Source organism: Notothenia coriiceps, unplaced genomic scaffold (genome assembly GCF_000735185.1).
Source record: "Notothenia coriiceps isolate Sejong01 unplaced genomic scaffold, NC01 NC01_scaffold00006987, whole genome shotgun sequence".
NCBI classification, from domain to species: Eukaryota; Metazoa; Chordata; class Actinopteri; order Perciformes; family Nototheniidae; genus Notothenia; species Notothenia coriiceps.
This window is the reverse complement of record NW_011339688.1, coordinates 1-26,099: the sequence shown is the minus strand read 5'-3', so window position 1 is coordinate 26,099 and position 26,099 is coordinate 1. Positions and strand designations below refer to the sequence as shown.

The 26,099-nt window shown below is 41.7% G+C and overlaps 2 protein-coding genes across 2 annotated transcripts; one reads left to right on the top strand and one right to left on the bottom strand.

Annotated features, from left to right (window-relative positions):
- Nucleotides 1-1,777: 1,777 nt before the first annotated feature.
- Nucleotides 1,778-7,575, bottom strand: LOC104943871 (cGMP-specific 3',5'-cyclic phosphodiesterase-like). The gene is made up of 3 exons (XM_010769337.1): nt 7,298-7,575; nt 3,499-3,991; nt 1,778-1,984 (listed from the first exon to the last, which is right to left on the bottom strand). The coding sequence occupies exons 1-3, from the start codon at nt 7,393-7,395 to the stop codon at nt 1,778-1,780; spliced, it is 798 nt and encodes a 265-aa protein (XP_010767639.1). The 5' UTR covers nt 7,396-7,575.
- A 9,991-nt stretch (nt 7,576-17,566) lies between these two features.
- LOC104943870 (cGMP-specific 3',5'-cyclic phosphodiesterase-like) lies at nt 17,567-20,446 on the top strand (the record flags this gene model as incomplete). The annotated part of the gene is made up of 5 exons (XM_010769336.1): nt 17,567-17,581; nt 18,330-18,443; nt 19,362-19,433; nt 20,094-20,183; nt 20,309-20,446. Coding segments are annotated over exons 1-5 (429 nt in total), but the record flags the coding sequence as incomplete, so codon positions are not given.
- Nucleotides 20,447-26,099: the final 5,653 nt, after the last annotated feature.

Below are 26,099 nucleotides of genomic sequence, written 5' to 3'. Positions count from 1 at the left end.
AATGCCGTTGAAAAAGTGGCGAAGGGGCTCTTTCACTGCTGCAGCGATGAAATGCATGCTGGGTACAGCACCAAGCGTAGCAGCAGTAGCATAACATGTGAAGCTGAATGTAAAGATGGACACTGCATAACAGGAGACTGGAGATGGAAACACAAGAAGAACTGAGGAGAGGAGCTGTCTGTCTTCTGGAGGTTTTCTGGATTCCAAAAATCTGACGTAGACCAAATTGGACCAATTATTGCAAATGCCGTTGAACTCAAATTGTTGTGCGAGGAGGTAACACAAGTCATTTACTCCACCACCTCAACAGAAGGCACTTATTGGAGTACAAAGAATGTATGAAGATACGATCTGCTTCAACGAGCATCTCTGGGGAAATGTCTGAAGTAAAGTCAAGCATTGCTTGAAAACACATTAGTTCGAGGCACTGCCCATGATAGGAAAACAAAGGATGGATTGAGATCACAAACACCATAAAATGATATGGTGCAAATTGCAACTTCGACACGTTTAATATTAGTATTAATATTTTGAATAGAGAATAGTAATCAATTGTTGCTCCCACTTTGATGCAGTGTAGCATAGTTAATGCACTAGTTGCCCAGAAAGTATTGTAAGCATCTGTATGTATGTACAGGTATTGTTTACGGGGGGGAGGGGAGTGTCCCCACCACTTTTTCTAACAAAGTGATGCCAATGTACTTCTGTTTTTCTGTCACTCACTTAGCAAGTCAGTGATCAATAAACAGAATTCAACCACACACACACTCAACTATCCTATAATCTCCACATGGGGCTGAGCCATCAGTTATTGGAGTCTGAACGCTCGTGTAACTTTACCTTTTGATAGTTTGAATGTTTGCTGAGGTGCAGGGTGACTGAGACAAGGGGAACAATGTGAGGGGGAGGCGATGGGGAGGGAGAACAGACACAGATCTAATATTGACAACCAGGTCTTTCACTGTACTGAGGTCAGAATAGTGCTATCCTGAGGAACGAAAGATATCCCTGCAACACAATTCATTGACGTCTTTGATACAACCCCAACACTGTAACCTGTTAGCTCATCTTTTGTGTTTAACTGTTTCAAATCTGGCATATATTAAACATTGCTCCCTGTTGAATATGTAAAAGCAGAAATGTAAAAATGGGTTGTGGTTTATGGGAAATGTGTAGGAGCTATGTATTTTCACTTGATGAAAAACAGTTTATTCCTAATAAATAGTTCTGGCACTTGGTGGAACGTGTCAAAGGCTGGGTGGTTTGATCATTGATCGCGTTGGGAAGAGATTAAGATGTCCAGGACATTTACTTGTATCACTCTGCTGGTCCGATTTTGGGTCCACATCTTCGCAGCGCCACAGAAAATAGTGTTCCATTAGCTAGGCTGCTGGTGGCTGCATTTCCAATGACTTTCTAAATGTACTACCTTGTCAATGACTTCACCTATGCTGTTTCAGATCAGTGGAAATGTAGCCTACCATATGTATAAATATGGAGGATGTACTTATAATTGTACAATCAGCCTGATCAATACACTCACACACTGTACATTGGTGCCGCTCACAGAAATGTGCCAACCCAAGGATTTATATCTGCTGCACATAAGGTCAGTACCCTGAAAGTGTCATGAGTAAAATACGTGTGTATGCGAGTCTTTTCAGTAGTGAAGATGTATCCTCCAGCAAACCTACTTCTTTGATCTCTATTTATTCCCCCTCAATTATGTGCTCTGTCAGCACAAACTACTGAATGCCCCTGAAAGCACACACATGGTTCAACACGCATGGAAAATAATTGAAAACCCTACCTCGTAAGCATTCTTGATATTGAGCGGCTGTCCGGTGGCGGCTACATGTCCCACAATGCCCTTGTTCCACTCCAGCCGGATGCAGCTGCTGGAGGACTCCTCCAACGTGGACCCCTCTGCCACATCGAACAGACGGCTGACCAGGAACTTCCTGTTGGAGCTGTCCTCGCCCACCTGGGACCAGAAACAGAAACAGCAGGACTCATCAAAACAAGGAAATATATTATTGTGCCCCTTTGTATTTGCTAACACTCCATACACAGCAAGAAAGCAAACAAAGACTCTTAATTTCATGCAAGATAACAAGTTGATATGGGTTATAGTAATATTCACAACAACAAATCTTATGAGTGTGTCAGCAAGAATTCCATTCCCCCTGTACAGGAAAAAGACAATGTAAAAGTAAACTATATATACGTATATATATATATATATATACCGCTTTATAATTATTATTTGTTCTGGCTGCTAGCTCTTAGTTGATGAGATTATTTAACTACTGTAACACAATCTGTAAAACACTGTGCAATCACTACTGTTATCTGGCTGCCATCACACTTTTTCTACATACATTACATTACAAAGCGACTTACAATAAGTGCGTTCGACAAAGAAGATACAAACTTGAAGAAAACAGAATCATATAAGTACATCAGGTTTCATAGCCAAAACATTTCAAGTGCTACTCAACTGGCTTTAGATAAGCCAGTCCTTTATTAGTATATAAGTGCTTTGTTTGTAATTGTATTGCTCGAAGTGGAGTCGAAAGAGATGAGTTTTCAGTCTGCCCCGGAAGATGTGTAAGCTTTCTGCTGTCCTGATGTCAATGGGGAGCTCATTCCACCATTTTGGAGACAGGATAGCAAACCCACAAGTTTTACTCTTATTTTATTTGACTTTCTTTTTAAATATTGTTACTGTACTTATTGTTATCCACCTGTCATCAATATAATTTTGTAAATTGTACTTTGTGTAATTGATATCTCTAATATGTTATGAAGGCTTCTTAACAATGTCCATTTCTGTGGGACTAATAAAGACACTAAGATTCTGATACAGTAAATTAGAGCTGAACAAGTCAACACCTCTATGTTCAAAATGGATCAAATTAAAACTGTGTGTAATGTAAAGGTCGCTCACAGTGAGATATCCTGTGAGTCTGCACATCATGTAAAATATGCACAAAGGCAAAACAATAGCTGGCATGATAGAGTGGCCCTTCAATGACAGAATAACACCTACATTGTATGGTAAAACACCTTTATAGACTCTGAATAACATCACATCAGCAGTTTGAGCGAAAGCTGAGATGTGAGCATGTTGGTGAGTGTAAGCACTTTTTAAGAGACGTTTCACAGCACACACATCCTGTAGAGGCCTGTCTCACTCCCCCTGCTCCGGCTGATCACAGTGCTCTAGGTTAGGGGTGTCCAAACTGCGGCCTGGGGGCAAATTGTGGCCCGTGGTCCATTTTTAATTGGCCTGCAGCAAATTCTTAAAGTATAATGGAACATAGCCCCAACCTGAAACTAGTGCTTGTCTTATATTGTACTTCTCGAATAGTGTTCATGCATTAATATGCCAGCCCTTCGTATATTTTTCTGTATGTGGCTCTCAGTGAAAAAGGTTTGGACCCCCCTGCTGCTGCAGTTAGATAACAGTTCGAAAACAGTAGTTTGTGTTCCTACCAGAAACAGGGAGTAGCGGTCTGCAGCGATCAGCTCGTTGATGTGGAGGAAGATCTTGTGACAGAGTGCTGTCACGTCCAGATGACTGGACACATCCATCACCAGCTCCAGCAGCCTGGCGCAGCGGTCACTTCCTGCCGCGCTGCCCCCCCCACCGATACCCCCCTCGCCCATCACAGAGCCGCGTAGAGGGACCGTCTCCCGGTCGGCATCACTCAGGAACGTCAGAGAGCCCTCTGCGTCTTTCACCACGATGGGTCTGAGCGGGCGGTCAAACTCTGACGCTGATATCTTGCGGGTGGGGGTGCCAGGGGCCGGGATGGGGGCCGGGATGGGGGCCGGGATGGGGGACGGGCAGCGGCTGTCCTGGAGTGTAGGTGGGAGGATTGTGGAGGCAGATGGGGGGCCGGAGTGCTGCTGTGTAGGATTCTCTTTGCAGGAAGACTGCTGGATGGAGTGAACTCGCTCAGAGAACCAGGCGTTCACCATCTCCCTGCAGCACAGGACATACACTGAGACTGGGACAAACATCTGGATCTGACAGAGGATAGTACCACCTAAAACATGAGATATGACTAACAGTATATTATCTAACACTTGACCTCCATTACATAATAACTATTTACACCAACATACACAAACATTGTAATTCCTGACAGTTGGAACATAGCACACATTAAAGGTAGGGTAGGTAATTCACTTCAGAAACACTTTTTGTTATATTCCATGGAATGCTCTTAAAATCCCGATAGCAATGAATATATTAAATGCTTTGACAATAAATACATAAAAAAATGTAATCTGTGGAAGCCATGGTGCTGTAAAAAGCACGACCAATCATTTTAGCCGGCCCGGCTAAAATAACTGGATGGTCTACCTGCCTGTCAGCCTTCCATCTGTGCACAAACTTATCTCGTGCCCTCATTGGTCATGTGCGCGTTCGTGTGCGTTGGAGGAGGGGCTCTGTAAGGAAGTCTGAAGGAAGGGGCAGACTTTTTTCGGCTGCGTACTTTCAAATTCTAGCGCACTCGAGCTGGTTTCTCCATTCTTACCTACCCTACCTTTAAACGTATGACTAAATACACAATCAGAATAGTCTTCCCACAGAGGGGAGAAGTGAAGATAGATACAAAAAATAAAACACTATTAGATAAAGGTCGTGCACATAATATTTAAAATGAAAAATTACAAGTAACATTCATAAAAAAAATCCAATAATAGAACACACACTGGTTGACAGGTAGACTATTGTTATAGTTTAAAGTTACTCCTGAAATCCCACAAATTCACATGATCTGTTTCTGTACCAAATCAAAAGAGACATCTATCCAGTGTGTTGATCTTTTATGGTGCAATTTGCAAAGGAAAGGCAAACAAAGAGAAAAAAATAATTACAAGATGACGTAATTTAAGAAATGACCTCATACTGGTCAAAAACAATGTAGAAAACGTTATGAAAACATGACATTTATGTTTGCTGGTGTATGACCACATTGTAATCTGGGTAAGAAGCATTAGCTCACCACATAGAGGGACATAGAGTTCAAATGATATTTGTTCTGCTTTATTAATGCTCTGAATGCCCCATATATCGAACCTTCAAATGTAGCTTTAGACCAAAGATAAGCCCATTGTTAGCTAAGTAAAACAAATAAAGCAGGGTTAGGAAACGTTTTGAAAATGCTTACGTAAAGTATTTGCTGAAAAATTTAAACTTTACAAAATAAAATTTGCCATGATTTAAATGAAAATGGCCCTGATTGCTGGAGAGGAAGGTAAATACTTTGATGGGCTCATCCATCAACATCATCCTTCCCTGGTGGAGGGACATATTTGTGTTTTGCCCTACTGGTTCTGAACATTATGGAATATTCATCCAAACAGTGGACAAATGATCAGAGGGAGTTTTAGTTAAATGAAACTTTGTGTCAGCAGGAACAGAGAATGCAAACACTGATGAAGCCATATTGATGTTAATAAATAAAGTGAACAATGATAATACAAGTGAATAAAGAGCACAATCTAGATAATGTGATGAACTTTTTTCACACTGAGGTGTCTAATACGGTGTGTGTGTGGGTGTGTGTGTGTGTGTGTGTGTGTGTGTGTGTGTGTGTGTGTGTGTGTGTGTGTGTGTGAAGAGTACATTGGGTGTGATTAGTGAGAAGCTCTCTAATCAGCCGATACATTGTCTAATCAACTTGGAGAACACAAACACACACACGCACGCACACATTTTAAAGCTTGCTCTTCTGCATTTGGCATGCGCTGGCCGTTAAATCCACCCTGATATGTTGGCCCTGAGCCAGGCATATAAAACGCTGTGGCAAAAGAGCTGTTATCTGCCTGTCAGGGCCATCAGGCGGAATCCTCCTTACTCCCCCCCAGCCTTATGTATCCAGGGGGGGTGTGGCTGACTCAATACTTCTCTAAGAAATGCTTCTCAACCAGAACAACTGATGCGTAGAAACGATATGCACTGACACACTTTTTTGTGTTTCTTTTCATGCGGTCAGGAAGAGCGGTGGAGGAAACATGTCCTCTTACAATGCTCTTTATGGCAATGTATTTGGGGATGGAGATGGGACTGAGGTAATGTGTGTTGCTAAACTAAGTGAAGTTGCCATGGCAGTTAAAGTGGATAAATGGGTCTGAAGGAGTATGTCACTCAAACAAACACAGAGCTAATGTGTCCTGATGAAGAGCTGCCAGGAAGATGATATGCCAAGATATGACTGCTGCAAAAAAATGCCTATCACAGCTGCTGCTGCTGCCAGAGAAAGACTGCTTTGGAATCTTTGTTTGCGTACGAAATGAAACGGCTCATTTGCACTGAACCACGCTCTCTGAGGTCTAATTGGGGAGGCTGAAACTGAGTGATTTAAATTAAGACACAGGCACCATGAGGAAGGATTTTATAATTATCACCAAGGATCTATCCAACAGTGCACACTGAGAATTGAACAGAATCCCTGGCAGCAGCATAGGTTAATGATTTAAGGGCGCTGGGCAGATATCACAGCTCTCACTGATTGTGAAGTGGATGATGAGATAAATAACAGAGCTGGGAGAGAGAGGCCATGTGTATCAGAGAGCATTACAGGAGCTATGCAGGTATCAGAGACAAGGATCAGAGTGTGCCTGAACGCAGCACATGATTGTTGGATATGACCAGGTTTTAGAGCCTTCCTGACTATAAAGGAGAGTTAAAATAAAGAATTTAAGATTAACTACCAGAGGAGATGAAATGTTTCACTGGAAAAAATGCTGTTCCAAAAACAAGTACAACAATTATGAAAACACTGTTTTTGCTTGTAATAAGGAAAATATTAGTTGAAGTAAGATGGGATATTTAGAGCATACATTTTGTATTTTGAACTATATTTACCAGAATCAGGAAATGCCGCAAATGGTCAAATGTGTTCTGTTTTCTGATATTAATGGGTGATTTTCCAATAAAAATGTGAAAATGGTTTAATCTGAGATACAACTTTGAATCTTTGACTCAACTACTTTAGATGCAGTGTCTAACATCAAGACCCTACATCACTGCTAGTTACTTCCTAAGTTTCTAGGTCTTATATCCAGTGTAAAGACATATTCTGACTTGATATTACACAAAAGTACTTGGCAAGACTTCGAATATTTGCCGTTCCTGATTGGCTATGGGGCTGGGCACCAAAAGCAAACTGATGGTGGCTGTTTTTCTGCAAAGATGTTCACGAGTAAGCGCTCTCTCTTACGCACAGAAACTAAATACACCAGGTTTAAGGTCCCACCACCCATCACCCCCCTTTACCTTGACGCCTTCCTGATAAAGTAGGAGTGAGAGAACTCCAGATGGTCGTCCAGCCACGCTTCCATCCTCTCGCTTTCCGGGGAGCAGCAGTCCTCCATGGCGCAAAGGCGACCGCAGAGTGCCGCTGAGAGCTCCGGTTACCGGCTACATCTACACACGGGAGACCCGGTACCGAATAACAGGGGGAAAGCTGCTCACAGAGAGAGAGCTGCTCCGTGCCGGGGAGTGTGCGCGCTCCGGTCATACAGCGGGACTGTGCGCGCTCCGGTCAAACAGCGGGACTGTGCGGGCAGGGAGGAGAGTGAGGGAGCACACCCCCTGTCTTTCACCTTTATCATAAAGAGTGCTGCAAATACACCATACACACGACGCACACCTACTGTATAACATTCTGATTCTTACTTCTATAAAAAAAAGACACACATATTTATAATCGTTATATTTTCGACCTTCTCTTACAACTTATTTCCTTATGTTGTTAATGTTCGCAATCACCACCAGTCACAAAAGCTTTCCTTGTAGCCTATGTGTAAAGGTACATGGCAATAAACTCCATTCTGATTTACACACGTGGCGTGTGATGCAGTGGGCTTAGCGTTGGTGTTCGGATCAGGGGGTCAAGGTTCAAACCCCACTGCAGTCAGCATGTCGTTGTGTCCCTGGGCAAGACACTTCACCCCTAATTGCTCCTGTGGGGATTGTCCACAGTATTGAGTATGTAAGTCACTTTGGATAAAAGCATCTAACAAGTGACATGTAATGTAAAACAGAAAAGATGTTGGCCAAAATAAGCTGAAAGAAGCTCACAGGCTACATAGAGCTGAGGGACACTGCAGATGTGGTTGACATTTTTGTTACATAACACTTTGAAGCATTGTTAATGAGGAAACATTGCAGCTTTAACTATAGTGGTCATTCACACGTATTGTAGAAAAGGCCATCCACTGTCTACCTTAAGAATTTTTAGAGGTGCACAATGTTGTTTCTGTGACCTGTTGACTAACTTTTTAGTGGGTAGACAGTAGGCCACAGTGTGGAATATGAACTTATTAAACAAAAATGTATCTATTTTTCCAAATATTCATAAATAACAAAACATATTTTTGTTTTTGTCAATCTGAAAAGGCATATGATTATAAATGTCTCCTTATCTCCCTTAAATCCAAGGTCACTTAAGTCAAAACGTATGTAGGAATGTTTTTAAGAGTTAAAATGACCCAATCTGCTTTCTTTGTTTGCTGTTTTGTCTGTCATTAGGCACCATAAAATGTTCCTCATTAGGGTGTTGGGAGCGGGTAGGTATCTGTGCCGTTAACAAAGAGGTCTGATAGGGCTGTTCCTTAGTAACACTGCAATATTCTGCAACTCAGCTGCCAACATATGAAGCCAAAGCTACTATAGGAAGTTCTCACAGGGGAGGTAAGGTTTAGAAAGGAATGACAAGATTCTCCTATAGTGCTCACTTGAAAAAGAACACTGATAAGAAGCACTGCTATATGTGCAAGGTAAGGTAAGGTAACATCATACATTATTAATTCCTTGAACATTACTTTACTCTCACCATGCAAGCTCACGTCCTCTGAGCAGGACCTCAGCGTGTGTGGCTCCCATATGATTTACATAAGGCCGCAGAGGCCCATAATCACACTCGGTAATCACTGTGCTAAATTTAACATGCGGGGGATAAGGGGAAATCAGGCCCAAATCAAAGGCTTTGTTATCTGCTCAGTGCTTATAATGTCGATTATGAAATGCTACAGCGATCTGATAAACATATGGGCAAGGAGCAGGGGGGAAAAAACATGTGCACGCCTGCTGGCCACACAGTAGCAGGGAAGACTTTATCCCACTGCCAGCCTTTAATGAAAAAGAGGGAGCTAGCTCAAAAGGGAAATGTAGACAAAATATTGTTGTGAGTTTCTAGTAAACCTCTTGTTCATAACTGGCTTGGCAATGGGACGAGGAAACAGTCGCTAAGGTACCTCGGGGAGCGATTGTGTTTGAGGAGAGGAAAGGAGGGGAGAGAGGGGGACCGAGAGGTGGGTGGTGTGGACTTGGACGGAGGAGAACAGGAAGACAGATCGCCTATGGCAACCCGGGACTTTTCTGTCAGATCCAGGTCAGTAAGTTGCAGCGTGACACCAGAGGGGGGGTGGGGAGGGAAATGGACTGTAATCGCAATAATCAACGTGATTAGTGTGAGCAAGCTGCAGCCCCAGACCTCAGTCTGCCACCCAGGCTGCTGCTGGCCTGCGAGCACCCTCAGCATCGCTGCATGGGAACGATGGAGGGGGGGGGGGGGGCAGGAGACTGATACTCTAACTCTGCCTGAAAGTTTAGCGAGCAAAGAGAGGACTGTGGCTCAGGAGATGGAGGGATTTGTAATAGGCCACAAGTTCAGGATTGTGACTTTATTTAGACTATTTGACAAGGATTTGTGGGAAAAAGAGAGCAGCTTCCTCCTCTGCTGTGTCACAAACAAAGAACCCCCCCTGGGAAACAACAGTGTAAAAACATTTAGCCTTTAACTGTAAATCACAGCCTCCCCTTCGGACATCAGTAATAGCTTTAGCCAGATTAAGTATTGATCCGTGCATCATCTTCTGCAGGCTTTTTCCACCTGGGAGGCAAATATAAAATTCGATTTGGATGCCACTTCCAGAAAGGGGCGTGGCACTTGTCGTGAGTACTGCCTCGAGTCTAAAAAAGAAAAGAAAATCGCCCATCTGATTCCTGCTGTTGCAAGTTTTCCCATGAATATCTCCTCACTTATTGAATAAAAACGGACAGCTACCACCCACAAAAAGCAAAATAGGCATTAGATAAATGTATACAAAACTTAAAAGAAGGAACGTTTTAATATAAAATACATTAAAGTGAAAAATGTGAGATATATTATAATACGTGAGTGAGAGAAAAGACGACACCCCATCCCCTGCAGCATCTTGTTTTACAAATCCGCTCACTGAGTGGTGATTTGTTAGTGAGTCAGCATTCTGTGAGCATCCATCTCTTTGTGTCTAAACAGGCTGTCAATCACCGCGCAGGCACTTCCTGTTTACCTGTCCCATTGACCTCCTCTTTGGAGAGCCACCGGTGCTGAGTGCTCCGGCCAGCCCCGAGGACAAGCTCTCACACGGCCAGCTTCAAAGTTAAGGCAAAGTTTACCCAGAGTTGAGCTTCCACAGGCTGCCCTGCTGTCCACTGCGCTTGTGTGTTCAGATAAGAAGGCTGCTTCCTGGTCCAAACATACACACACAAAGAGAAAAAGAAAAAGGCTGAAGGACAGACAGACAGAGGGGGGGTGGGAGGCAAACAGTGGAGTGTTATCACAGGTATCATTTGTTTGAAAAGTGACTCAGTGATTTGGAAAGAGAGGGATTTGTAGTGGGATTTACTTAATGGACATTGAGCTGCCAATGATACTGAATAGAAGAATGTAGAATTTAACACAGGCTTCACTTGGATTAAATTAATATATACACTACGCTCTGCAAAAGCTTTCCTAGTTACCATCACACAATATGGGCGTGTGCTAGTGTTTGAGTGGTTTAATAGAGTTTTTTTTTAAGGATCCTTTCTCACCTTCGCGACACTGACCAATGTCGTTTTTTCAAACATGTTCGAAAGGCACTAAGAGTCTATTATTTATGTACCAGTAAACTCTAAAGTCATTTTTAAAATGAAGATTTTAATACTGATGTTAGTGTTGAATCAAAGCCCCATTCAAATACTATTTAGCAATGGCATTTCTCCCAAAACATCCATTTAATGTATTTACATCTAGTAATTATTAATATAGTAGTTGATATTAATAGTGGGAAAGTCCACCATTACCAGACTGGATACCAACTGTTTACAGTTCACTCTCTTTATAATGTATCAGAGCTGCATTTGGTAACTGCTAATGCAAACAGTACATCTTTTACATCGAAGGCATTCAGCTGGCAAAACAAGGCATGGATTTCATTGTGAAGCAGCTACAGGAACATTGTTGTGTCTGTCATAATGGTTAGCGCTAACCATACAAAAAATGCATCTAAAAAAACAGGACAACAGTCACCAGATCATCATTATTTTTTTGCAAAGGGAGTAATGGGAAAAAAGGAGCAGCCACAGTAGGTTTTTGACAAAGTAAAAAGTGTTTAATGCACTTTTAAATGGCCGTTAATGAGAGATGTCCCCAAATCAACTTCAGTAATTCAGCAAGAAAAGCTTGCTCAACTTTCAAATGTTCTTTTGTTAACTATGTCATCACAGGCATGAGCTGCAGTGTTTGATTTGAACTTAACTGCTTTTCTGTAGGACATTTTATACAAGTAACCTTATTTTGATGTAATAGCTGAGACTTGAGCATTTAGTAGAGACTTAAACTTTTGCATTTAATACACAAAACCTGAAGATGTCTGCATGGCCCCATCGTTAGTTCCTATGGGGTCCTGTGGTGACCGCACTTTGAACTGGGAACATAATGGCTGTTCTGTTCCTGCCATCTCTCAATGTAATGGTACTGTAAACCAACAGCCCCTTGAGCCACATTGCCTCGCTGCATTGGTATTTCTACAACAAATTAGAGAGGCAAACTTAAATATTGGGTCGTCTGTCAACTTGATGGGTGAAAGGGAAAAAGAGGCAATTTAGGCCTAATGTATTTCAATTAGTGGCCAACTTTTAAAGGAACTTCCGCACAGAGAGACATGTCCAAACTTGGGTCATCAGTGAGGGGCTCGCAGTGGGTGTTTGGGGTTGGGGGGGGGCGGTAAGCATAAATAAGGCCTTGTGGCTATTAGCAAATGAGCAGTAATGTCCCCTGAATGATGGTGATAATGATGCAGTGGACAGGACATTGGATTTTGATTGGGCCCTCTCTGTGAACAGGCCCCAGTACACACAGGAAGTGCTTGTTTGTTCCGAGCAGCACTGTTTCCTGTCGGACCGGGTGTGTGTGTGTTTTCCACTGCGATAATCAGGACAGGCGTGTGTGTGTGTTCGCCTCACTACTCCGTTTGCGGTTCAAAGTGCCGCTGCTCGCCAGGACGGAAGCTCCTCGCAACCCAAGATGAGATCACTGAGTGCCCAACAAGGGACTTCCTCTCCACACAGGAAGTGGAGGCGCAGCTGAGAGGGAAAGGGCTCTTCCTTTGCCACCCCCGCTCCCGGAAAGGGCTCTTCCTTTGCCCCCCGCTCCCCTGCCACCCCCGCTCCCCCCTGCCCCTGCTCTTCCCGTGTCCTCCTCCATGATCCGTGTTTTGTCTCAGAAATTAGATAAAGCGTTGCTCGCTGGCTCGCTCTCCCTCTCTTCTCTCACTGACCGAGCAGGAAGTGCAGGCTGCTTTGTTTACGTAACAAGAGGTCCTCTCTCCCGCCAAAGCCACCCAAAGGCCTCTGGGAATCGGGAATCCCCAGACTTCATATCCTCACATTTGTGAAGCGGACATCCATCACGGATTGACAGAGCTGTGTGTCTGCATGTGTACATGAGAGAGGGACCTGGAGGGAAATGAAGACAGGGAGAACAGAAAAGCATCTGTGCCGATGTTGATGACCTTTTCCTGAGATAGTTTTCAATCTACTTAAGTTGACCCCTGCAGGCACAGAAAGAGGACTGGACTAGCTCATTTCAGGAACCCCCATCATTTCCCCAGGACACTTATCTGTCTGCAGTGCACGTGATTCCAATAGTGAGCGTTTGCACTCAATGGAGACTTGAATCTGGGAAATATGAATGCCACCGGTGATTGATATTACACTGTGTCTGTGTGTGCCTTGTTCTTTGGGGGTAGGGGGGGCGATGTGCACACTCATGAGGCTCATGTGACCGGGTGAGTGTCCACAGAGAGAGGGTCTATCTATCTGTGGCCTCCGGAAGACTGCCCGATAGCCATTGTGGAACGAATGAAGACTTGTGAGACTGTGTGCAAGGAAGTGAGTATTTAGGCAGGGCTGGATGAGTGTTTGACTGAATTTATGTGCTTGTGACAAGCAAATGTTTGTAGTCGTACAGCATGTTCTCAATACGCGAAACTTCTCTGACCTTCTCACTAAGTAAATCATTGAATTACAAACAACGGAAAAGGACATATTTGCCTTTGGGAAACATTTTGAATGGATAACATCAGAGGAAAGTTTACAAATAAATTGACCTTTTTTATCTTAATGAAATGATGTACAAAATAAAAATGTAGATGAATCTTGCTGTTGTTATCTGAGCTTTTTATTATATGTTTCAGCCTTACCAAGACCATGAAAGAAAAAATCAAAGAAGAGATTTCATAAGACCTTTATCAAATGTTTTACAAATAGCTTAATTGAAGAGCCGAATGTAGCTCTACATCTGCTGTATCTAATCCTGTAAACTTTCATTTATACACACATGTCTATGTATGTGTTTTTTCTTTTATCTCGGGTCAAGACTGTGAAATGTTTGTATGCAGCACGAGTGTCCTTCCAGTTTACTAAAGAGCCCGTCTTCTCGGCTCTGCTGCTCTGCTCATACAGTGGAGGGTTTGAGTGGCTGCCATAAGGAGCGATGGCCTCAGGACCTGTTGGTGGAGGTCAGTGAGTACAAGAGGCGACAGCTGTAGAAACGCTGGGAGCCCGGTGCAGCATGAATACTGGCGATTATAGCAAGCATCACACGCACACACAAACACACACACACACACACACACACACACACACACACACACACACACACACAGTCAACACACACACAGTGATCAGATCCTTATCTAAAGGATACANCAGATGAGACCAAAATCAAGATCTTTGGCATCAACTCGACCCGCTGTGTTTGGAGGAAGAGAGATGCTGACTATAACCCCAGAACACCATCCCCACCGTCAGCAGACGGTGGGGATGGTGTTCTGGGGTTATAGTCAGCATCTCTCTTCCTCCAAACACAGCGGGTCGAGTTGATGCCAAAGATCTTGATTTTGGTCTCATCTGACAACATCATCTTCTCCCAAGCCTTCTCTGGATCATCCAGATGTTCATTGTCAAACTTCAGACGGGCCTTTCATGTTCTTCTTGAGCAGGGGGCCTTCAGGCACTGCAGGATTTGATCCATTATGGTGTAGTGTGTAACCAATAGTTTTCTTGGCGACTGTGGTCCCAGCTGCCTTGAGATCATTAACAAGTTCCTCCATTGTAGTTCTGGGCTGATCCCTTACCTTTCTCACGATCATCGATACCCCAAGGGGCCAGATCTTGTGTGGAGCCCCAGACCGAGGGCGATTGATACTCATTTTGTGTTACTTCCATCTCTGAATAATGGCACCAACAGTTGTCTCCTTCTCCCCAAGCTGCTTTCTGATGGTCTTGTAGCCATGTAGAAATACTTATTTCCCACAGTTAAATGCAAATACATTGTTATCTCTTATATGGTGTACATTTCTGGATTTTCTTTTGGTATTCAATCTCTCATTAGTAAAATAAACCTACCATTACAATTATAGACTGTTCATTTATTTGTAAGTGGGTAAACTTAAAAAATCTGCAAGGGATTAAATAATGATTTCCTCCACTGTAAGTGTGTATACTTCAGGGACAACAACACACTAAACAGCATCGCCAGCCTCACACACACATTCTCACACTCACACACACAGTCTCACACACAGTCTCACACACACAGTCTCACAGCATGGTTTCTGTGTGTCTGAGAGAGATAGAGAGATAAAGGGAGATTTCCTGCTGGGTACATTCCTTATTTGGTAGCGCTATCATCTGGTTGCCCGCCAACCATAAGACCATGATGATGATGATGCTATGATCTACCTGCATTTGATTAACTTTGTGTGTGTGTGTGTGTGTGTGTTTGTGAGAGTTTATTTCTGTGCATGATTGTGTGCTATTGATGCCTGTAAGCACATAATATTTAAAATATTATATATCAGAATGTGTTAAATAACATTGTGTGTGTGTGTGTGTGTGTGTGTGTGTGTGTGTGTGTGTGTGTGTGTGTGTGTGTGTGTGTGTGTGTGTGTGTGTGTGTGTGTGTGTGTGTGTGTGTGAATGTGTGTGTGTCCTGGTGAGAGCATGTTTTGGTTTTGGTGTGTGTATTTTCAAATAACTCACGTTGCTTATAAGTGTTCTGTTATTGTGCGTATGTTACATATGATCTGTGTCTATGCTGCACTCTATTTGTGCAAGTGTGTGGTTCCCGTATCTTAGAGTACTTTGTTTTGTCTGCAAGGTGTGGGGGGACATGAGCACAAGTGTGTGTGTGTGTGTGTGTGTGTGTGTGTGTGTGTGTGTGTGTGTGTGTGTGCAACTGCAGAACCTAATACTGCTTTCAGGAAGTTCCTATGTGTCATCTGAGGGACTCCCCAGCTCTCTGATTGGATCTACCTTCTCATTAGTCTCAGGATTACACCCCCTATTTTTAGTGCTTTTCTGCTGCAAAACTTCTTTAGGGATACAATTTTCCATATCAGTCAAAAAAGGTCTGGGAATCAGATAATAGACATTATGTTTGTAATAACATATACAAACACAACAACATATTAAGGTGTGTAAACAATTTGGTAGCGCAACTAAAACATGTATACCTTTCTGTTTTATACAAAATGACTATATGAGATATAGAGAATCTGATACGGCATTTTGAATTGTGTTTGTAAAGGTTATTCTGTAGAGGCCTTGAGTTACAGGCCTGTTTTACATACTAATTGATATTGTTTAACCTTACCCAGTACAGCAGTTGTCTAATCATCTCTTAGCAACCGTAACAAGGCCTGGCAGGCTGTTCTGATGGGATGTGCACCGGGCTGAAGGAGAGGAGTGGTCACTGGCTGGGGAGGAGTCTCCCTCTGTGCCAAAGCACACTGAAACAACTGAAATGTTGACTTTAATTAAGTGCATTATGTCAACAGATTTCACATAATGGTATTATGTTAGTTGGAAGGAATCATATTACGTTTAATAGCATTGCTTTCAACTAACATAATACAGTTATGTTGCATGTCAGTGCAATGAACCAGTGTTTAAAACACTGTGTCAAAACCATGTGTAAACTACATTGTTTGAGAAGGCAGCGGTTGACGGGTGATTCAACAGTCAGTGAGCAGGATGGGGCTTGGGAATAGTCAATTGTACACCTTTTGTTCCAGTTATATAATCATTCAAGAGTAAACAGCATCAGCAGAAAAAGCAGATGAAAACAGAGGAAGTGTTCTTACTTAAATAATATACTTAGAACAAAGACACAATTAGGATAGGCCTATCTCTTTCGGCAATCAAAGTTGTGTCATACCACACTGAACCTGTTTGTGTGGGGTTTTATTTTACAATCTGCCCCCTTGAGTTTGGAGGATAATGGTTTGTAGAGGAAGAGCTGTGTTTAAAGGTCAGCGCTGGGTGGAAGAGTTGCCAACGGGGGAAAAGTCCTCTAAACATCCAGTGCTCCTTAACATGCCTTCAGAAGCTCCTCCTCCCTCTTCAACTCAACACTTGTGCATCAAGAAAGTACTAACAAAACTATGAAGAATGGAATCTTTGCTTTGCATAATGTTGACACAGCTGTGTGCATGCAGCTCTACAGAAAATAACTTTTAGTTTTAGTGTGGATGGTTAAACTGTATGCAGCCTGTCAGGGTTTCTGTTTCTGGATGGTTCATACTGTTTATCAATCAATCAAAGTCAATCAATGTTTATTTATATAGCATATAGCCCAATATCACAAATGTTACATTTGTCTCAGTGGACTTCACAGTCTGTACAGAATATTAGTATGCCAATACGACACCCCCTCACATCGTACAAGGAAAAACTTCCAGAGAAAACCCACAGTTTAAAGGGGAACATGGGAGAAACCTCAGGGAGAGCAACAGAGGAGGGATCCCTCTCCCAGGACGGACAGACGTGCAATAGATGCCGTGTGTAAATCGAAGAGATAATACATTTTACAGCGTAGGTAGACCGAATGTTTGGAAATGCATGTGTCTATAATAAGAAGATGAATCTACGAAGATGTCAACAATACTGTGGGAGGATTATAATGATTACTTTACATGACATGTTATTTAGCTGACACTTTTATCCAAAGCAACTTGTAAACACTCCAGTACTGTAGACATACCTACAGGATCAATGAGGGGTTAGGTTATATCTATCTGGCTGGGAATGTAACCACTGACCTTCTGATTGGTTGACGTCCATCTCCAGGAGCCACAGCGGGCCGATAAAGGGGCATTTTACCATTGAAAGCCTATGCCATTTTTGTCCAATCAAAAGGTGTTAGCCAATGACCATCCATTCTGTGGAGGAATGGCTGCCAACAATGTAAATGTCCCCTCTGTGGGACTGATAAAGGTATTCTGATTCTGAACTGTTGCTGGCAGATTGTATCACATGCAGCAAAATGAGCTACCAGCTAGTCAGAACCCTGTTTTGTATCTCCTCCTCAAACTTGTGATCTTGTTTATTTGATTTCGGAAAGGCTCAATAAAGACATCACTCCTAAACTTGTCAAATGCCAAGTTTTCAAGCTTTCCCTTTTAGGAGAGCTACTCTTCAGAGAAGTTATCAGGAGTCAGAAGCTCCCTTTCTCTGGAACCAACTTCTAGTTTTTATCAGGGAGGCAGGGTCCTAACTTTGAAGTGTGCTGAAGACTTTTCTTTTGAATAAAACCTTATAGTTTCAGCTGGTTTAACATTACCCTATGTTTCTCTTACCTGTTATGGAATTCTTATTTTGTATTTGTATGGCCTTTTTGTTGTATTTTACCTTCTTTTATTTGTATCTAGTTTATTTTTGTCTTTCATGTTTGTTAATCTGTTAAACCCACTCAAAAAGACGTGTTTTGGGATATTGGGCTATAGAATAAGCTTTGATTTGAATTAAAGGGGAAAGCGTGAAAAGTCATTGGGCAGCAGATGGTTATTAGAATGTTTCAGATGTAACGCTAACAATATCTGTTGTGAAAGGCATTAGCACGAACAGATATGATTATAAAAGAACAGGTTTCAGTCCAAAAATGTAGGTCAGACTTATTTGGACACTTTGTATTGCTTTGAAGATGGGATAAAAGGATGTTTATGATTTTCCTCCCCAGGACCCTAGGTTTAATGCTGAAGTGGACCTGATCACAGGATACAGAACACAGAGTATCCTGTGCCTTCCCATAAAGAACCACAGAGGCGAGGTAAGACCAGACATGCTACAGCTGGTGTTTTATTAGGTTAAGATAAGACATAAGTAAACAAGGCATTGCACACAATGTGAAAATGGAAAGGAGTACGCTATAAACAGACATAAACATAAAATATAAACATCTAAAAAAAAAACAGAACTTCAAAGTAAAAAAAGAATGACAGTGGAAGATATATATCTGAAGAATGTCTGTCAAATATACACTAAGGGCCAATTACAGCTCACAACATATAAAAGTAGGATATTATTAACATGGAGTGGGCGAGGATAGCATATAAAATAAAATATCAATGTACTCGTCCATCTGTATATAGTGTATTCACACTGCACCTTAGTTACTGATGTTACACTATTTACCATAAACCAGAAGGATAGTGGCTTATCTTAAATGACTCATGGGGCTTTACTTTGGCTGAAAGAATATCTCGATGTTAGTTTGCTTGATTGTGATGGAGATGGCTACAACATGTAATAATTGAACTCCATGTGTTGACATCTCTGACATTTAAGACAACAAAAATAAATTCCCTAACGTAGACCAGATGATTAGAGTTTCTCTAAAAAACGCTACACTCCTTTGTAGATCATCTTTTCCTGGAACATACCTGGGCTAGAACACTGCGGCCTACTCAGTTATTTACGCTTTAAATGGGCTTTGGAAAAAGATATAACGGCCTAAGTGCCCTCCAGCCTTTTTGGCAGGGAGCTGACATTCTTCCAGCAGGTATTCACTCTTTGAACCTGAACCTTAACCGCTACAGTTTTTCAAAGTCTTTAAGTCTTTAAACAACTGAACAATTTATTGCATCCTTTTCCAACCAAAAACTTGAAGGCCTTGTTGACATCCATGTTGACAGGATGTCTAGCAGCCTTATTCTTTTGATTTTTACTCTCTTGTTTTTTCTCACAGGTAGTTGGAGTGGCTCAGGCGATCAATAAGAAATGTGGGGAGGACAGTGCCTTCACTGAGCAGGATGAGAGGGTGAGTGAAGGTCACTGGTTCCACTACAACCACATGTTGTCAATATGAATGAATACAGAACGGAAGACAAATTGTGTGAGAAAGACATATTGTTCTTCAAGGTGTGGGTTAACAAAAGCTCAACTTTTGCTGCCTCGTTCATTCAACCTTTACCTGTGTGTGTCCTATCTTATATCATCTGTCATAGTGGCGGAAAGTAACTCAGTAGATTTACTCCAGTACTGTACTTAACTACAATTTTGAGGTATTTGTACTTCACTTAAATATTTCATTTTGTATTACTGTGTACTTCTACTCCACTACAGTTCAGAGGTAAATGGTGTACTTTTACTCCACTACATGTATTTAATTCCTTTAGTTACTTTACAGATTTAGATTACAGTAATGATGAGAAATATAATCAAGTCTTAAATCAGACTTTAGTTCCACCTGGAGTAAATTCACAAGCTACCCTGCAGTATACAAAGTAATGAGTACTTTTACTTGTAGCTGAGTATTCCTACACTCTGGTACTTCTACTTCACTTAAGGATAAATACTCACTTCTGGTCATTTTCCTTTCTCCTTCATTGATAAAGAAAAAGTCTCGTCTTGTTCCCTGTCATTGTAATTGTTCTGTTATCTATACATGGTGTTCAGATGCTGTTCTGTTGCTCTCCAGGATTTCTCAGCCTATCTGGTCTTTTCAGGCATCGTCCTGCACAACGCCCAGCTCTACGAGACCTCTCAGCTGGAAAACAGACGCAATCAGGTGGGTGTGAAAGTGGGTCCCTGAAGGTGTGAACACAACACTGAGCATGACACGTGTGTGTGTGTGTGTGTGTGTGTGTGTGTGTGTGTGTGTGTGTGTGTGTGTGTGTGTGTGTGTGTGTGCAGGTGCTGTTAGACCTGGCCAGTCTGATCTTTGAGGAGCAGCAGTGTCTGGAGGTTCTGCTGAGGAAGATCGCAGGAACCATCCTGTCCTTCATGCAGGCCCAAGCCTGTACCGTGTTCACCACTGAGGACGAGTCCATGGTTAGTCACACACACACACACACACACACACACACACACACACACACACACACACACACACACACACACACACACACACACACACACACACACACACACACACACCTTCCAGGAAGGAAGGAAGGATAAAAAGAAGGAAGGAAGCAAGGAGAGGGAGAACGGAAGTAAGGAAGGAATAAAAACAGGTGTTTTTAATGCAGGCGCATTAACATTAATGGAGGTGCTTTGTAGATATTGCAATACAATTGGTGGGGATTGATCGACAAGCTTGGTTACACTTTTCCGACATCTTGATTGATTCAAGGCTTCTAAAAATAATCTCAGGCCTGCACGGAAACTCAAATCAGCAGTTATATTGAAGCAGCCTTTTCATTCAAGCTTTCCAATCATTAGAAAACTCTAAAAAGTATGTATGTTAGAGTATGGGTATAGAAAAGGTGGTGACTCAAAAAGGGAAATGAGACCTTACTTACCTTTCTGTGGCAGAGTATACGGGAGGAAATCAAAAACGCACTGATTTTGTTGAAAGAAGATGCTTCATACTGCACCATAGCAATATATTTAAATCATATTTATTTCCCCAGAGCTCTCTGGGTCATGCAGCTATTTGTGGGTCCTGAGTAAGGACCTCGACTCACACTGGGCCAGGGTCCATTAAGTAGCCATTCTGCTATTTGGTACAGATGCTAATAAAAAAAACATGATTATTTGTATTATTATTGTCATTCTCAAAATTTGAATCATCATGCACAAATGATCATTCCTTATATATTTTTTTATCATATAACAATTGTAAAATCAGTCAAAACAACAGCTGTTTTTTCCAAATCGTCTCACCGCAATGTGTTACATGTTTGTGTATGCTCTTAGAAAACTGTTGAAACAATACATATTTGAAATGTAAATATGAATGACTAATTACAATTAAACCTGTTGCTTCTCTGAGTGTACTGCTTACAAAGAGCTGACGTGTGTATGTGTACGTCTGGCTAAAACCACATGTCTGGACATAACAACATGCCAATTATAGTGATGTTTCAATATGTTACCCACAACCATTATCCTTTTGACTAAAAGATGCACATGACAGGTCAGATGGTGTAGTGGTCTAATTACTACAAATACTTTTAGTGAATGGTATGTTATTGTAGGCACTGATGCTACTGCATTTCAACCTTCTCTTGCATTACTTATATTCAGTGGTATAGTGGGGATTTTTTTACTGGGTGTACGCTATTTTAATTAGGTCATCCCAAACAATGCCACAAGTGCGCACGCGCGCAGTGCACTCACAAAACGGGCAGACAGGTCCACAGAAACTACCGTTATGCTTAGTCCTACTTTAGTTACTGTACTGCAAAAAGCAGATGTTGCTGTGCTCAACACACACACAGACTCAAAACCATGGACACACCGGCACATAAGTTACATAAACAATTTATAGGCCTAAATTGCATAAATGCTTGAGCTACAGTATTTACAAATAAGCAGACAGCGCTGCTTCTCTCTCTCTATCTCCACTTTCAAAATCTATTTAAAGCTCATAACAAACAAACAAAATTCCCAAAGTTGTCCTGAAATTAACTTATTAAATAAACGAAACGAAAAATATAGCCTACTTATGCAAACAACATTGAATCTGGACTTGAAATGATTCTGATTAGGCCTAGCCTAATGGCGAATAAACGGATCTTGTATGCACACTGCTTCGACATTATTCCTGACCCGCACGCTCTCTCTCTCTCTTTCTCTCACTCTCACACACACACACACGGTGCTGCCCCTCACACACACAGGCTTCAAATCAAGTTGCATAAATGCTTGAGCTACGTCATACATTTTTTTGCCTACCATTATAGAGCTGTTTCGTTAGCGTTCTTGAGGGAAAGAGCTGCTGCAAAATCGGCGGGCGGCGAGCTTGTGGTGTCACCCTGGGGTCACGACGGAGATGACGAATCATAAGGAAATCGTTTTTATTTTTTATTACAATTACTGTGAAATGTATTATGTTTTCGTCATTATGTCAACAAATACACACTTGCAACTGATAACACTGGCAATGATTTTATATTTATTAGACTATTAAAAAAAAATTATGCTTTAAAAAAGTGGGGGCTCCAAATAAGTGGGGGTACGGTGATCCCCGCGTCCAACGACCACTACACCACTGCTTATATTCAAATAAACATTTCAAGTCAATTCAAACCTCAGCAGCAATCCCAACAACAATCGTTCAGTTTTGTAATGCATTCCGCTGGGTGATGGCTGACAGTGCTGAATGTGAAGTTATTACAAATATTGGTTTCACAAAGTATCAACTACATATCAAATTCACCATCTAATACTCGTGTTGGGTCTGGGTTAACTGAATGGGGAATGCAATAGCATTGAGCTCACATGGCGTTTCACTTTCTCTGTTTCTTATTCTCTGCCTCCGAACAGGTCAGACTAACGGAGGTAAACATTGCATAACAAACTGTCATACAGAAAAATCACAAGTTCTGAAATCATGCAGCATTGAAGTACTGGTTGTTTCTGGCCCATTGGACAGTATGGGCGGGACTAAGTGTGGATAGAGGGCTCAGCTTTTCATCAAAGCTAGTTAGATAGTGTCCTTTGTGAATTTGTGTTGTTAATGTAATTTGTACTGCTCAGAGCACCACGAACACAAGGATTTTCCCATTTTAGACAGAATGCCTAAATCGTATTTTTTTGTTTGTGAACTGTCTCTTTAATATAAAAAACAAGATATTTAATTTCATGTTCAGTATTTACTGAGCTCCATGGGCTCTATGAGAGCAGTGTGCGTGTGCGTGTGTGTGTGTGTGTGTGTGTGTGTGTGTGTGTGTGTGTGTGTGTGTGTGTGTGTGTTTGTCCCTCTCATGACCTCAGAATTGCCAGACCAGCTGTCTCCCATTCTTTTATATCCCTCCCCTTTCTCTCTCTTCTCTGTCTTTCCTTACTAAACATTTACTCTAAGATTAGAGATCTTTTACTGGTCTTATCTGCCAGACGTCCTCTGTATACAGGTGTCAGCCTTACATGTCTGCAGTTTCTCAAACACGACCCACTTTGGATTTTAACATAACCTTTCACCTAGGAAAGGAACTTTCCTGTAGGAAGTATAATAAATGACATCGCACTTCTTTACACTCGACTTTACCGGCAATAACACAAGAGTTTTCCAAAACGCTGCCCAGCGTTGGCTCACTTTATTTTACTGTGTGGCATCTGTTTAGAAACAGTGTGTGTGTGTGTGTGTGTGTGTGTGTGTGTGTGTGTGTGTGTGTGTGTGTGTGTGTGTGTGTGTGTGTGTGTATGTGTGTGTATGTGTGTGTGTGTGTGTATCTGAATGCTTTTGTTTGCTTGTGAGTTATATGTATTGCACTGATGATGTTAGATAGGGTTTGACATCTGGCTTGCCAGAACAACAAGGGTTGTGTTGTTTAGCCCTTCCCTATAAAACTAGAATTGGCTGCAGGTGTCCTGAACATATAAGGAGTGAGTGTGTGTTCATATTGTACCACTCTCTACAAAACAAAACCTACTGTCTGCCACTGCTCCTCCTGACACATAAATAATACAATGACCCAAAACTGGCCATGGTTTTAAAAAAACTATTTTTTAATCTGAAACCTCAATATGATTGAAGTTTGGTTGAGTTTAGATAACTCAAAGTATTTTGTTGGGTTCTGGAAAGTATGACCATACAGTAAATACAATTTTGGTCGTCTAAATATAACTTAGTCATCGTTTGGTTGTATTTTGCTAATTTGTGGTTATAAAAAAACAAGAATATGACAACGTCAAAAAACCAAGATGGTGGCAGCCGAAATGCCAAGCCGAGGCTTCAAAGTGGCAGACAAAACAATGGGCCGACGTCATGGCCATCTACTTCTTATAACAACATCTACGAGTTTAAAATAAAACTGACATCTTTTGGGCGAGTTGCAGCACAATTACCCACAAGTGAAGATGTGTAAGTGACATAATTTCACAAACTTGGAAACACAAGGCACAAGACTCAAGTGCATGACCCGGGAGACAAAGGTAAAGTATGTCAAAAGTACTTTATTCCAAAAATAGGATGTACAAATAAGGATCGACACTCTTGACGAGGTGAAAAAGTTTTCAAAAAAGGCACAAAAGAAAATCGCTCACAAAGTGAGGAACAAAACTTACAAAATACTTCAGGAGCATAAATTAGGCTTGAGACCAAAATAACTAGTCGCTGGTATGCTGACTACTGGCATGGAGACAGGACAAGATGAAATGAAACAAGACAAGGGGAGAGTAGGGAATATAAGCAAGAGGTAACTAGGCACAGTTGGAAACAATCAGGGGCGGGGCTGGTGCTGATGAGAGCGGGAGACACACACAAGGGTTCGACTGCACTTTCACTATCAAACGTGTTTATGATTCGCCAGTGGAGGTCATAAATGCGCGTCTGCTGCTGTGGTGAAACTATGGAAACTACAGTTTTCTATACAGCGGACTACAACATGGATGTATAATAAGAACGAGGGACTACTGTAAACTCATCTAGAGACTCTGCACCGTGCTCTGATGCTGTTGTTTTATGCTTTATGAACGTGGACAACAGAGAAACATATTCTTCATGACCAAAGTTGGAATTGAAATAAAAAAGGAAAGTGAAACTTATGCTCGTCACCCTCTCCCTCCGGTACATTAAATTATCTCAATACATATGATTGTATGAACTATGAAAAGATTTCAAAATAAATGCAAATGTATTTATTATAAATGTTAGTCCTTAACATCTATCACTGTGTATATCACCATTCAAACATCTTTTAAAAGTTGAACAAAACCCACACAGCTCAGTAAACACTGTGAAATGTTGACTTTATTTGATAATTTCAGTAAAAACTAACGTTCGTATTTCTCTTTTTGATTATAATACTGATGAACGTTCAAAACAAAGCACTTTGGCAACTTACCACACATAAGCACCTCTTAAGCCCCAAGCCTGTTTTTCAGGTTTCAGGCTCGAAAATGACATTCCCAGAACAACTGACCATACTATATCTTACCCTCTAAAAGGGTTAATGTTACGTCCCCACTAGGGATGAGGAAGTGCAACACACACCAGTTGGGATTGGTATAGTTATAAGGATTTATTATAGTTAAATAGTGGTGACAAAATAATAAAGGCGTGCAGCCTGGCATAAACAAAGTGCCAAATACTGATCGCTAACAATCAACAAAAGGAGGACTCCAAAAGGGAGTTTGACAGATGATACAGAGTAATAATTAGTACACAAAAAGGGAAACAAAAACCTCACGTTAAACGTGGTACATGTAACTGAAAAGGCTGTGCAAAATCACAGCTGCTGCTAATCGACAGGTGCTAACCGCTAAGCTACCCTGGAACCTATTTACACACGTACACGGTAATCTCTTATCACCCACAGAAGCAGGGTTTAACACGCTGCTAAACAGCAACGTTTTAACACAGAGAAGTCACTAAATCATCAAACAAACGAGTAAGAGGCTAGAGGCGTCTATCCCACATCACAGAGCCTCCAGAATGATGATTGTTAGTGATGTGTCGGTCGCGAACGAGCCAATTCTTTTGAACGGCTCTTTGGTACGAACGAGGGGAACCGAGTCCTAGTTGGTGAGAGCCGTT